Source organism: Podarcis filfolensis, assembly GCF_964270895.1.
Source record: "Podarcis filfolensis genome assembly, chromosome: 12".
NCBI lineage: Eukaryota > Metazoa > Chordata > Lepidosauria > Squamata > Lacertidae > Podarcis > Podarcis filfolensis.
In genome coordinates this window covers 11,618,495-11,631,289 of record NC_139614.1, presented here as the reverse complement: position 1 = coordinate 11,631,289, position 12,795 = coordinate 11,618,495, and the positions used below count along the sequence as shown (strand labels likewise).

At 43.9% G+C, this 12,795-nt stretch overlaps 1 protein-coding gene across 2 annotated transcripts in view; it reads left to right on the top strand.

The window, feature by feature from the left end:
* Positions 1–12,795, top strand: part of CDCP1 (CUB domain containing protein 1) — a 45,070-nt gene that overhangs the window by 10,366 nt on the left and 21,909 nt on the right. Inside the window, exons 1-2 of one of the 2 annotated variants that reach the window (XM_083577898.1) lie at positions 9,442–9,807; positions 10,215–10,415. In XM_083577898.1, coding sequence (XP_083434024.1) covers positions 9,795–9,807; positions 10,215–10,415 — 214 coding nt within the window. In that variant the 5' untranslated portion in view covers positions 9,442–9,794. Of the gene's footprint in view, positions 1–9,441; positions 9,808–10,214; positions 10,416–12,795 lie in introns of those variants that run through there. The other variant, XM_083577897.1, reaches the window with a different exon arrangement.

Sequence of the window (12,795 nt, the reverse complement as noted above, 5' to 3'; positions counted from 1 at the left end):
GGGCAGGTTGGGTCAACAAGTGTTTTATTTTTCCTTTTTCACCTGCTAGCAAACAATGAATGGCAGCCCCTGATTGGCCAGGGTTCCAGGAGGGGGAGTTGAAAAGGAGAGGATTTGGAGAGACAGTTGAGGAGATAGGGAGTGAGAGGAGAGAGAGTTGGTTCTGGGTAGAAACATCCACTCTGAGGAATATATCGCAAGCTAGAGAAAGGCGTCTCTGAGCTTAGCATGAAGGACAGTGTGTGGTGTCCTGTGAGAGTAATAGGCCAGGAATTAACTGGGAGGCTGAGACTCAGCCAGGAGAAGTAGAAGCTGTAAAGAGACAGTCTACTTAGGACTCATTCCAGTCAGGAGGGGAGAGATTCTTCTACAAAAAGGGAAGACTCCCAAACCAGTCAAGAATGGTGTGGAGACCCCTTGGGTCTGTTACTTGGAGTACCTCAGGAGTAGGGTTGCCAAAGGGGTGTGTAACTGACAGAAAATACCACCTTGTTTAAGAACCAAAGTATCAGGCGGCAACAGCTGTGCAACAACTGAGAAAGAATTGTGAAATAACTGGAAATAAGATGAGCATTTACCGTCGAGTCTAAAAACCTGTAACATCTACCTGAAGCGAAGTAACTGAACATAAACTGAAGTTTAAAAGAAGCTGTGCTTGATTAGAAGTCCATAACATCAGTTAGATTTAGTACAAATATTATTAAGTGAATGGTTACCTGAAATAGCATTATAATCTGAAGTATCCTATGTTTTACCCACTTTGTGTCATAAACCTCCTTTGTTAAATAAAATCATTCTTGTTTATATGATCAAACCCTGCCTGAGACTCCAAATCATTAAGTTTTCCCTCACACAAGTCCCCCACAAGATAGTCTGGGGTAGTTGTGGGAATTTGTGGAAGTGGTGTTCTGTGAGGGGGGTGCACTATATTTACGTGAGGGTCGGCCCAACGCCGTCAGGGAAAAAGTGCCGTTGCGCCATTGCAGTTAGCAGCAGCAAAGTGACCTCCATGGGGCACAAGCCCGAGGAGCGTATATGGAGAAGGTCCTGGGCTGCCTAGAAGACAAGATTCCCCTCTCGGCCAGACTGATGTCACATTTGGCACCAGCTTGGCTGAAGAAGTTGCCAGAAGGAAGTGTACAAGGCGCCATCCAACCATCTTAGGGACTCCACTCTGCATGTGTTTACTCCTTAGCCCTTTCACCTCCAGAAGACAGCCTGCAAGGCTGCTGAGGTTTAAGATCAGAGTGATTTCAGAGGCACCATTTACCCGTGTGGTCTTGCCTTGCCGATATCCAGGCATGCCGGCCACTAAAATCAGACCTGTTCACTGGTACTGTGGGGTCGCAGGAAGAGCCACAGAGGCCTGTTCTTGTCCTGTTTTTTTTTGGTTAGCCTAACTGATGCCATTTTGCTTCTGTAGAAAACTGCCTGCTTTAGAATTTAGGAGGGTGAGCCACAAATATGTGAAGACCAGATAACGTTGCTAGGCGATTTTCAGGAAAACCTCCCTCTGCCAGGCAATTCTCCCCTTCAAGGTCTCCAGGCAGGGTGTCCTGTTTAGATCAGCGCAAGGAACCTCAAAAGAGGGAAAGGGAGGGGGAATACCTATAAAAAGTACGAATAAAGGCTATGTGGGGCGGCTTCACCATCACACTGGTTAGTGTGGCTTGCCCGCTCTGTTTTACTCAGCTGAATAAAGGAGCGATTCTGGGAATCTCCTCTGCCTTTGGCATTTATTGGCTTTTCAGTGACCGAGGCGGCTTGGGCCTGATTAGCAGACCCCAACAGTACCATGGACCTTACAGGAAGACCATGGGAAGACTTCACAGCAAAGTGCCTCCCTCAGCACTCTTGCAAGGCCTAAAGGGCGCCTAAGCAATCTGGTCCAAGGTACACAATCTAGGAGAAATGCATGCTTAGTTAGTCCCTTTGAAAGACAGGCTTAGCTTTGTAGCTCAATGTTTGCAAAAGCTTCATTTACCAGTGTAAACATGCGTCTTTGGACTGACTGGTTCTGCGTCCAGCTGACAACTTCCTTGTTCTTTTGTCGTGCCCTCGCTTTTGAGTGTTACGTGCTGGGTGTTGCGCAGCACCAAGCAGTGCCTTGCGGAAAATATTGGAATGGTGTGTGTGTGTGTGTGTGTGTGTGTGTGTTTCATGTCTGTTATCTTGCCTCACTCTCTTGCCCTTGTTTCACTTCTCATTTCAGCCCGAGGTGTGTGTATATCTCTTTGGGACAAGTTAGACACGGTGTTAATTGTATCTTTGCATCTAGCCTGCTGATTTTTCAAAATGCAAATTGTACCAGCAGGTGTGGTTGGAAGGGTGAGAGCAGAGAGAGGGAATTTAATCCTTACTCTCCCCTGCTGTAGTCTGGAGGAAAATCCGCCTTGGGAAGGTGCTATTTGCCTTAAGGGGAAATGTCTCTTTGTGGCAAATTCTTCCCTCCCCCCCACATCAAAGGCAAATACCAGGTTCAGAAGAAGGATTTCCCCCAGGAGCACAGCAGGGAAGGGCAATTGTTTTGAAACAGAGTATTTGTAAGCTTTGTGTATTTTACAGATTTGTAAGTCACTTTGGGGGGGGGGCGCTGTGGGTTAAACCAAAGAGCCTAGGGCTTGCTGATCTCCGCGACGGGGTGAGCTCCTGTTGCTCAGTCCCTGCTCCTGCCAACCTAGCAGTTTGAGAGCACGTCAAAGTGCAAGTAGATAAATAGGTACCGCTCTGGTGGGAAGGTAAACAGCATTTCCGTGCGCTGCTCTGGTTCGCCAGAAGCGGCTTAGTCATGTTGGCCACATGACCCGGAAGCCGTACGCCGGCTCCCTCGGCCAATAAAGCGAAATGAGCGCTGCAACCCCTAATGGTCAGGGGTCCCTTTACGTTTACCTTTAAGTCACTTTGAGACAGTTCTTGCACAAGAAGCAATTTTTTTTAAAAGGGAGTATTAATAATAATTAAATCCCCTTCCCGTGCGTGCTCTGATTCCATCAAATATCACACACACATATCCCAAATGCACAGGCAATACATTTTGAAAAACTTGCAGCTTAGCTGCAAAGACGTAGTTTGTCCCTTTTAATGCTGATTTGTGCATACTTTCTGTTTGCGCTGGTTTCCTTGTCACAATCCCTCCCCCCCATCTAAGTATCTCTATTCTTGCTGGCCTGGAGATTCTGAGCTGCTGGGAATTAGGACACACATGTCCTCATGAAGTTCTCCGGACAAGGAGATAGGGAATGTAGAGGAGAGAATGTTGTTGGTTGCTATGTTTATGTCTACATAATTCCCCCTACTTCTTAACTCCTCCTCCATGTTCATTAATTCCCAGTTGGCTTGGGGCTTTTTAGCCCTTTCTGACTGTCATGAGCACTACTGAGCGCTAGAAATCCTCAATGTAGACAGCAGCCAATGGGGTTCAGATTTGGTCAACAGGCTGCCTGTTACTTCTTAGTACCTATTGCTTCCATCATTGAGGACCGGCTACAGTTTGTAGCTCTTATTGGCAATTTGTGTATTCCTTCTCAGACACACACCTCCGGACTAGTCCTATCTGTACCTGGCTCATACCGGAATGATAATTCCAAGAGCATTTGCAGTTGTTCTGAAAACCTGCTACATATCCCCAAATAAGAGTTCCTCTGTTGTGTTGAATGCGGAATGAAAACGAGGTTTGTTTAATACTAGTTCATGAAAACCAAATCTCATTAGCGAGTGTGCACATACACAAGATTTCACAATATTCTTCCCACATTTGGTATTGTGGAATAAACCGTGAAAGTGATTTTGGAGTGTGGCAACCACTTCCTTTGCATTTGAAAGAAGAGCTAGACTTATTTCCAAGAACAGGGCATTACCATATTTTTCGCTCTGTAAGATGCACCAGACCACAAGACAACACCTAGTTTTTGGAGGAGGAAAACAAGAAAAAAAATATTCTGAATCTCAGAAGCCAGAACAGCAAGACGGAACGCTGCGCAGCGATCCTTCTTGCTGTTCTGGCTTCTGGGATAGCTGCGCAGCCTGCATTCGCTCCATAAGACGCACACAAATTTCCCCTTACATTTTAGGAGGGAAAAAGTGAGTCTTATAGAGCAAAAAATACGGTAATTTGCCTGCCTTCCTCTCATGTTTAGCAGTGTTCACAATCCACTGCTTTTGCTGGGCTTAATGTTATGCTGATACCCAAAAACTGGGGTGCACGTTTTAAGATTATCGTGCACCAAAGGCTATTCACGTTACTCTCTTCCATTCCTTTTATACTTGGCAGCAGTGGTAGAGCTTGTTTTACAAAAGTCGTGTTGTATCGCCTTGATCTCTCAATGTAAAAGCAAATTAAAAAATTTATATAAAATGGATGAACACTGGAGGAAGGGGTTAGGTGGAAGGTGACCTCTACAATGCTAAATCCTGTGGATCCAAAAAGTCCAGCCATCCAAAAGCTTCTCCTGAAGGTTAGAGGGCTTTCTCCTGAATTGGGTGAGCTCTTGTGTGAAATATGGAGGAAATATGGAGAGAAATATCTCTCAAAATCAGGCAAAGGCACATCATGTGCAGAACTTCAGTGAATATTGACTATATTGATTTTCCCAATTTTCTTAATTTCATGGTTGGCGTGCCTGATTGTACAGTGGTACCTTGGTTCTCAAACTTAATCCATTCCGGAACTCTGTTCCAAAACCAAAGCGTTCCAAAACCAAGACACGCTTTCCTATAGAAAGTAATGCAAAATGGATTAATCCGTTCCAGACTTTTAAAAACAACCCCTAAAACAGCAATTTAACATGAATTTTACTATCTAGCGAGACCATTGATCCATAAAATGAAAGCAACAATCAATGTATTGTACTATAAAATAAATAAGACAGTATTGTAGATGATGAAAATTAAAATTATTTTTTTTCTTATCTGCACTGATGATAGTCATTGTTTGCATGGGGGGCTTTTATCCATTTCCACAGAAACAATAGCCGACAGCCACATCGGATGTTCGGCTTCCGAAAAACGTTCGAAAACCGGAACACTTGCTTCTGGGTTTTTGGCGTTTGAGAACCAAGGTGCCACTGTACTAAAAAGGGATTTTGTGCAACAGCCAGTTACCACCAGTATTCCCTTTTTATGAACCCAAGAGAAGAGAGACACAAAATGCCTCTTTTGATGCTTTATTCACACATATGTTGATTACGATTCTACAATGCACTGCAGCTCTTATAAGCAATACTTCACATCAGTGCACACATCCCATTCTAATAATCTAACACCTTGGGCAAAGAGTTGATGTAATTTTTGAATGCAACATATACAGTATCCTACTAATTGGTTGGTCAGGCCAATTAGTAAGGGAGAATCTTGCCAAGCCAGAAGTTATTGTGGCCAGTTTAAATGTAGTCCCTGTTCAAGTGTGTGCATGTGTTTAACACTGGACTTCTTATATGATTTTTCTCAAAATTCGTCGCCTGGGTGGGTCCTACCTTATATATACTAGGCATGGGTAGGCAAACTTAGGCCCGGGGGCCGGATCTGGCCCAATCGCCTTCTAAATCCGGCCTGTGGATGGTCAGGAATCAGCGTGTTTTTACATTAGCAGAATGTGTCCTTTTATTTAAAATGCATCTCTGGGTTATTTGTGGGGCATAGTAATTTGTTCATTCCCCCCCTCCATATAGTCTGGCCCCCCACAAGGTCTGAGGGACAGTGGACCGGCCCCTTGCTGAAAAAGTTTGCTGACCCCTGTATTAGAGACCCAAGAGATCGCTTTCTGAAACCCTTGTTCTCGGAAGCATGCAGGCACACCCCGCAGAAATGGTTCAGTTTCTTTTGAGCGACAATCATAGCTTCATAACACAGAGAGTGGCTCTCTTCTCCGGCTGGAAAAAAAATCATTAAAAAGGAGTTAAGATAAAATCGCTATAAGTTGTTTGGCTGATTTGGAGATTTAATCTGAAATTGAGCTAGATTTAAGCTTTCTGCTTGCCTCTGGTACCTTATTTCTTTCACATCATGGATGTGGTATATGGATATTATGGGTATATGTTCTGTATTATTTTATTAATACTGTGGCTAGAACATATCAGGGGGTTGGACTAGATGACCCTTGGGTCCCTTCCAGCGCTACATTTCTTTGATTCCAGTGAATTTACGAACAACTTCAAAGGAACTTTATATATACCCTGTGGCGTGTTAGAGGCTTGTGATCAACTTGTGCCTGCCTAGTAAACCATGTCTTCTTGCATAACTGAACTGTTGTGTTGTTTTTGCTGTATTGTTTGCTTTCTCCCTATCATTTCATCACAAGTCATTAACATGCCTGCTATTTCTACTGCCTCTTTTTAAGACTTGTAATTCAGCCTATTAATTCTACCATCAGCTGTTCAAAACGTTATGATTTAGCTTTTGCATCATTTAAGTACCCCTCTTGTATATTAATATAATTCTCTATTCCGTTAAGCTATCTACCTTTCTGTCACGTATTAAAGCTCTTTCCCATAGCTGGTTTTCTTATCCAGTATTATTTATTCAGAGGCTCTATCAAAGAGCATATTTCTGGAGTTCTTTCTTTCAAGTTTTGCCCGAAGGTATAAGCCTGGGAGAAACTCCTTTGTTTTTAATGTACTATTGCTGCTCTGGGTTGGCATTATAGTTGTCGTTTGTTACTGCTTTGCGATACTTTGCTAGTTGAATATTGCTGTTAAGCTGCTGGAACTGTTTTATTCATTGGTTTGCCATTATGGATTTAGTATGGTATTGAACTATTTATTTTTTGCGTGTGTTTATACAGCTTGTCTGTTGATTCGTGTTTTATTTATTGTCAGCCGCTTTGGGCTTCTTTTCAGAAGGAAAAACAAGGTAAAAAATGAATTGAAGCAAGAGAAATGACGTGAAATTCTGCTTTTTAAAACAAAATTTACATATGGTGCTGGCAGAGAGAAAATGTTGTCTTTAATTCCTCCAAGTTGTTTGGCAGTAGCACTAGGGCAGACAAAACAATTCTTTGCGCAGCACATTGTGAACTTACAAAATATGTTACCTGAAAATTCAGTGATGACTCTCTTTCCTCTGCCATTCCTCTAATTAAATTCACAGCCTCCAGCATCTTCTTAAAAACTGTATCGGTTGTATGATTCTCCTGTGTAATGTCTAAATTTGTTTGGCCCATACACTACAAGGAATATTAAATAAGAGAATTCTCACGGTACTTAATAGCCTCTGCAAATAGCTCCAGTTTGGAGGCAATCTTTAAATTTCCTTGCATGTGATGTTAGCAACAGCCTGGAAGTAATTCATAGTGAGAACACGGAATATGATAAGAGAGAAAGGAGACTGGCTGAGCAAAGCCTATTAAGGCAAGAACTGCCTGAATCTGGGCAAGGGGGGGTCTTAAATCAAAAGCAGCCGCGTCTGTCAACACCAGTTATTGCTAATGCAGGCCTGAACAAGAAGTAATGAACTCGCTGTTGCAGCAAGTTGAAATGAGTTGGGAATCTTGTACGGGGAACAATGAAGAATAAAATGAGCATCTTTGCCTAGAACCAGAATGCTTCTTGGCCATCCCTAAGGAGATGTGAATAAGTGAATATGAGCCCTTCCCTGTTCCACATTTGAAGCACATAAACATCCCTCAAGGAATCCTTGGAACTGTGGTTTGTTAAGGGTGCTGGGGACTGTAGCCCCGGGGAGGGTAAACCACAGAGGTTGAATCCTGACAAGTACAGTGGTACCTCAGGTTAAGTACTTAATTCGTTCTGGAGGTCTGTTCTTAACCTGAAACTGTTCTTAACCTGAAGCACCACTTTAGCTAATGGGGCCTCCTGCTGCTGCAGTGCCGCCGGAGCACGATTTCTGTTCTCATCCTGAAGCAAAGTTCTTAACCCGAGGTACTATTTCTGGGTTAGCGGAGTCTGTAACCTGAAGCGTATGTAACCTGAAGTGTATGTAACCTGAGGTACCACTGTATTGTACTCCCACTTGGACTACTGCAATGTGCTCTATGTGGGGCTACCTTTGAAGGTGACACGGAAACTGCAGTTAATCCAGAATGTGGCAGCTAGACGGAGTGGCTGCCGAGACCACATAACTCCGGTCCTGAAAGACCTACATCGGCTCCCAGTACGTTTCTGAGCACAAGTGTTGGTGTTGACCTTTAAAGCCCTAAATGGCCTCAGCCAGGTATACCTGAAGGAGCGTCTCCACCCCCATTGTTCAGCCCGGACACTGAGGTCCAGCTCTGAGGGCCTTCTGGTGGTTCCCTCATTGCGAGAAGTGAAGTTACAGGGAACCAGGCAGAGGGCCTTCTCGACAGTGGCGCCCGCCCTGCAGAATGCCCTCTCATCAGAGGTCAAGGAAATAAACAACTATCTGACTTTTAGAAGACATCTGAAGGCAGCCCTGTTTAGGGAAGTTTTTAATGTTTGATGTTTTATTGCTTTATTATTGTTGTTGTTATTCTGTTGGGAGCAGCCCACAGTGGCTGGGCAAACCCAGCCAGATGGGTGGGGTATATATTATTATTATTATTATTAATAATAATAATTCCCAGCATTCTTTGGGGGAGGTGATGTGCTTTCAGTGTACACTCAGCCTGCATAGTGTGTGTGTGTGTGTGTGTGTGTGTGTGTGTGTGTGTGTGTGTACCTCGATGGAGCAAGAAAGCACAGTGGGAGTTGGGAGATTTTAGCTTGCCCTGCTTCACTTCATCGTCCGATGTGTCATCATACTAAGACGAGGTTTTTACACGCAAAGAATTCCCCTCCTTATGAGCAAGTTTTGCATTTCTTGTAATCCTAACAAGGATACATGCAGAGAGACGCATAGGCTTAAGAAAGGAAAAAAGCAAGACATGAATCATTCCTATCACCGTGCTTGCGAACAGCACTGATAAATGAAATGTTATATATATATTTCTTTCACCATATCCTTCCTAAGCCATTTGACCCTCCTGAATGTTGAGTAAGTAATTATCTTTGCTTATGCAATGAGCCGTAATGTTTAGTGAGCGGAGATCTTTGCTTACCGTTTTCAACTGTGTTTGCCTTACTTTGGGTAGATCTTTTGGCTTTTAAAGAGGTTTTGCTCATGCGACAGTGGAACTTTTTATTCCTTTTGCCTAAACAAAAAGCAATTGCTTACTGTGCTATTTCCTGACAGAATGGTTGGCCCAAATTTATTTTGAAATCTTGCCCCCGCCTTGGACTCCACGAAGCAGTTCAGTGCGACTCCTCTGTCCAACATTAGGGTCTTCTCATAGTCTGGTGTGCCAGTACACATGTGGTTCCTTTTTGACTCTTTAAGCAACAAATGAGCAATAGTTAAAGCGGCTACAAATATGTAGTAGTAGTAATAATAATAATAATAATAATTTATGATTGTGGCGTTCGTACGGAGCAATAGTCCCACGGACTATTGACCCGTACACCACTAATCCGCTGCCACCAACCAGGTCCTCCTTGGTAAAATCACTTCAGCCTCAGTCAGCTGCTCAATTAATAAAGAAGAGTGTATTTTATTTCAGACACAAACAAACTTTTCCGGCATTCCAAACATTGTTACTCTTTACTTTCTTAGTCTTATTTTCCTCTCTCTATCTCTTCTACCTCCCCTCACTCAAGAACCCACTGCTCTAACCGTTTCTCTATTTCCAACTGCCTGGCAACTGCTTCTCCAACTGCCTTTCCCAACCAGCCAACCCACTAAAACCAACCAACTACCCACCAACAACTCTGGACCATCTCCCACCATTTTCTTAATTTGGAGTCCCCAGAAATAGGGGACATCTTATACACGGAGGCGTGTTATACATGGAAAAATACGGTATTTAAATAGTCCAAAAAAGGCCATACTTTTATTTTTTGAAGGCTTAAGACTAAAGTATTAAATAGTTAAAACACCCAGCAGGAAAATTGTATTTCCTTAGATTGGGGGAGGGTGGAATATGTACATGTATAGCTGACTATCCTTTTATCAAAGGCGTAATAGCAAAAGAATCCATTGCTCCCTAATGTATTACGGCATAAGTTTTCATAACCAATTGTCTGGTTCTTTGGATAAAGTGAACATTAATCCAGGAAAAGTTTATTCCAGTATAAATCTGCTTGTCTTGAAGTGTGTGTGGGGGGGACGACGACGACATGCATCTTCGTTTGTTTTGCTGCAGCAGCCTAATATGGCTACCACTCTGGAACCAAAAACATAACCTGCATTTTTAACAATCGTTTCAGGTGCCTATGAACTCTCCCTTGAACGTCTTCACAACATATCAGTTAGGATTAAACCTGCAGCGCAAGGAAAGTGTGCCCTGGTTGTAGGAGGAAACAAGTCTTATTCTGAAAGGAAAATAACCTCTGGCCAGTGGCTTCGTTTTGATTTTGATTGTGAAACGCCGCAGAATTATTGGGAATTGGTGATTGAGAGGGACATTGGTAAGTTGCACTATGCTATCCAGTTTTTATGAGCTTCTAAAAGTAATTTGGATATTTGTCAACCTGAGCTGCATGCTGAAAGCCTAAATGACAAGGGTAAATATTATTTATCTTCTACTTGTTACAGTACCATCCTCTTTGTTGCTAAATAAGGGCTTGGGGCTGTCAACTGAACTGAAATAACTTAACTGTATAAATCACCTTCCTTTTAACTGATTATTTAGCTGTTTTTATACAGGGGTAGGGACGCGGGTGGCGCTGTGGGTTAAACCACAGAGCCTAGGACTTGCTGATCAGAAGGTTGGCCTCGGGGGGAAACCGAATTACCACACGAGAATGTGACTGTTCAGCGCTGTTCCTCTGCTTCTAATTCTGAGAGTGTGCTTCTGACCATGTGTTCCTCCTGAGGAGCACAATGCTCTCTAAAAAATGCCCCATTAAGATCTAAGCAACTGTGGGCTTTTATCTCCGACAAGCAAAAAGGCCTGGCCAGTAAAATTCATACATTGTCAGAGAATCAGAATTGTAGGGCTGGAAGGGACCCGGTGGCTATCTAGTCCAACCCCTGAAATGCAAGAATCACAGGTAAATCACCCTAGCAGGTGGGTGTCCAAGCTCTGTTTAAAAACCTCTAGTGAAGGAGAGCCCACCAACTTCTGAGGTAGTCCATTCCAGTGTCAAACAGCTCTTGCCATAATAATATAATATAATATAATATAATATAATATAATATAATATAATATAATATAATATAATAATATAGAGATTTGATTGATTGATATGAAGCCCATTTCAAACAAGCTGCACTTACAGCTGGAGGTTCTAATCAATTTAATTGACAGATCAATCAACTAAAAACATAGTTGATTAAACCATGGGCCAAGAGTTCTTAAGTGGACACGATGGTTTATATCAGGGGTCAGCAACCCGTGGCTCTGGAGCCGCATGTGGCTCTTTTACACCTTTGCTGCTGCTCCGGGGCGGATACTAGCGAGGGGAGGAGGCGCATTGTGTGCCCCGACACTCCCCACTGTTTTAAATGTCGCAATGGTTTTGCGGCTCCCAGTTTTTTTTTTCTTTGGTCCAAGTGGCTCTTTTTGTCTTAAAGGTTGCAGACCCCTGGTTTATATGAACCATTCTTGTTTTGGTTTTCTCCTGTGAAAAGCAACGGTCTGTAATTCTGCTTGCCACCCCTGGCCATGATCCATCACTCTCCGTCAAGGGTGGGTAGAGAAGCTTTAGCCTTTTCCAGCTTGGAGTTGGGGGGGAAGAGGGGGTCATCCCTGTGGCTGCATCACACTCAGAAGTTGAGCTCAAATGCAGGCGAAAATAGCCAACCTGAGGCTGCCAGATGGAGGCCAGGGCAAGCTGCGATGGCGCTTAGAGCATCTTGCATCCCAGCACCAAAGCAAGACCAAGCCTTCTCCTTCGGCTCCAAGAGAGAGGAGCTGAGATGCATAGCACCAAGCAAACCCATTTCTCCTCTTCCTCTTCCCCAGCTGACAAATCTTGGAGAGGAGCAGTGGTGGGGGTGATTGTTACTGAACCCTATAGCAGTGCAGCAGAAAACCAGCAGAAAAAGGAAAGGGTGGGATTCTGACTTGGCAAACAGGGCCAAACAAAAACAAAAAAGGAAGCAGCGTTTATTTTTTAATTTACAAGTTCTTTTACATTTCCCACAGTAGCTCAAAAAGCCCCTTGGTATGCGTACATTTTGGCTCCCGGACAATGGAGAACCGGAAGTGATTGTTCCGGTTTTCGAACATTCTTTGGAACCCGAACATCTGACGCAACTTCATTGGCTTCTGATTGGCCTCAGGAGCTTCCTGCAGCCACTCGGAAGCTGCGCCTTGGTTTCCAAATGTTTTGGAAGTCGAACAGACTTCCAGAACGGATTCCGTTTGACTTCTGAGGTACCCCTGTATAAAGGTAAAGGGACCCCTGACCATTAGGTCCAGTCGTGACTGACTCTGGGGTTGCGGCGCTCATCTCGCTTTATGGGCCGAGGGAGCCAGCGTACAGCTTCCGGGTCATGTGGCCAGCATGACTAAGCCGCTTCTGGTGAAACCAGAGCAGCACACGGAAACGCCGTTTTTACTTTCCCAGCGGAGCAGTACCTATTTATCTACTTGCACTTTGACGTGCTTTCGAACTGCTAGGTGGGCAGGAGCAGGGACCGAGCAACGGGAGCTCACCCCATCGCGGGGATTCGAACCGCCAACCTTCTGATCAGCAAGCCCTAGGCTCTGTTGTTTAACCCACAGCACCACCCGCGTCCCTCCACAGTGCCACTATAGATAGCTACTATGCATTATTTAAGCCTCCCCTCTGTCAAAGTCCAACTGATTTGAGACTGTGACATTTATTTTCCTATATGATG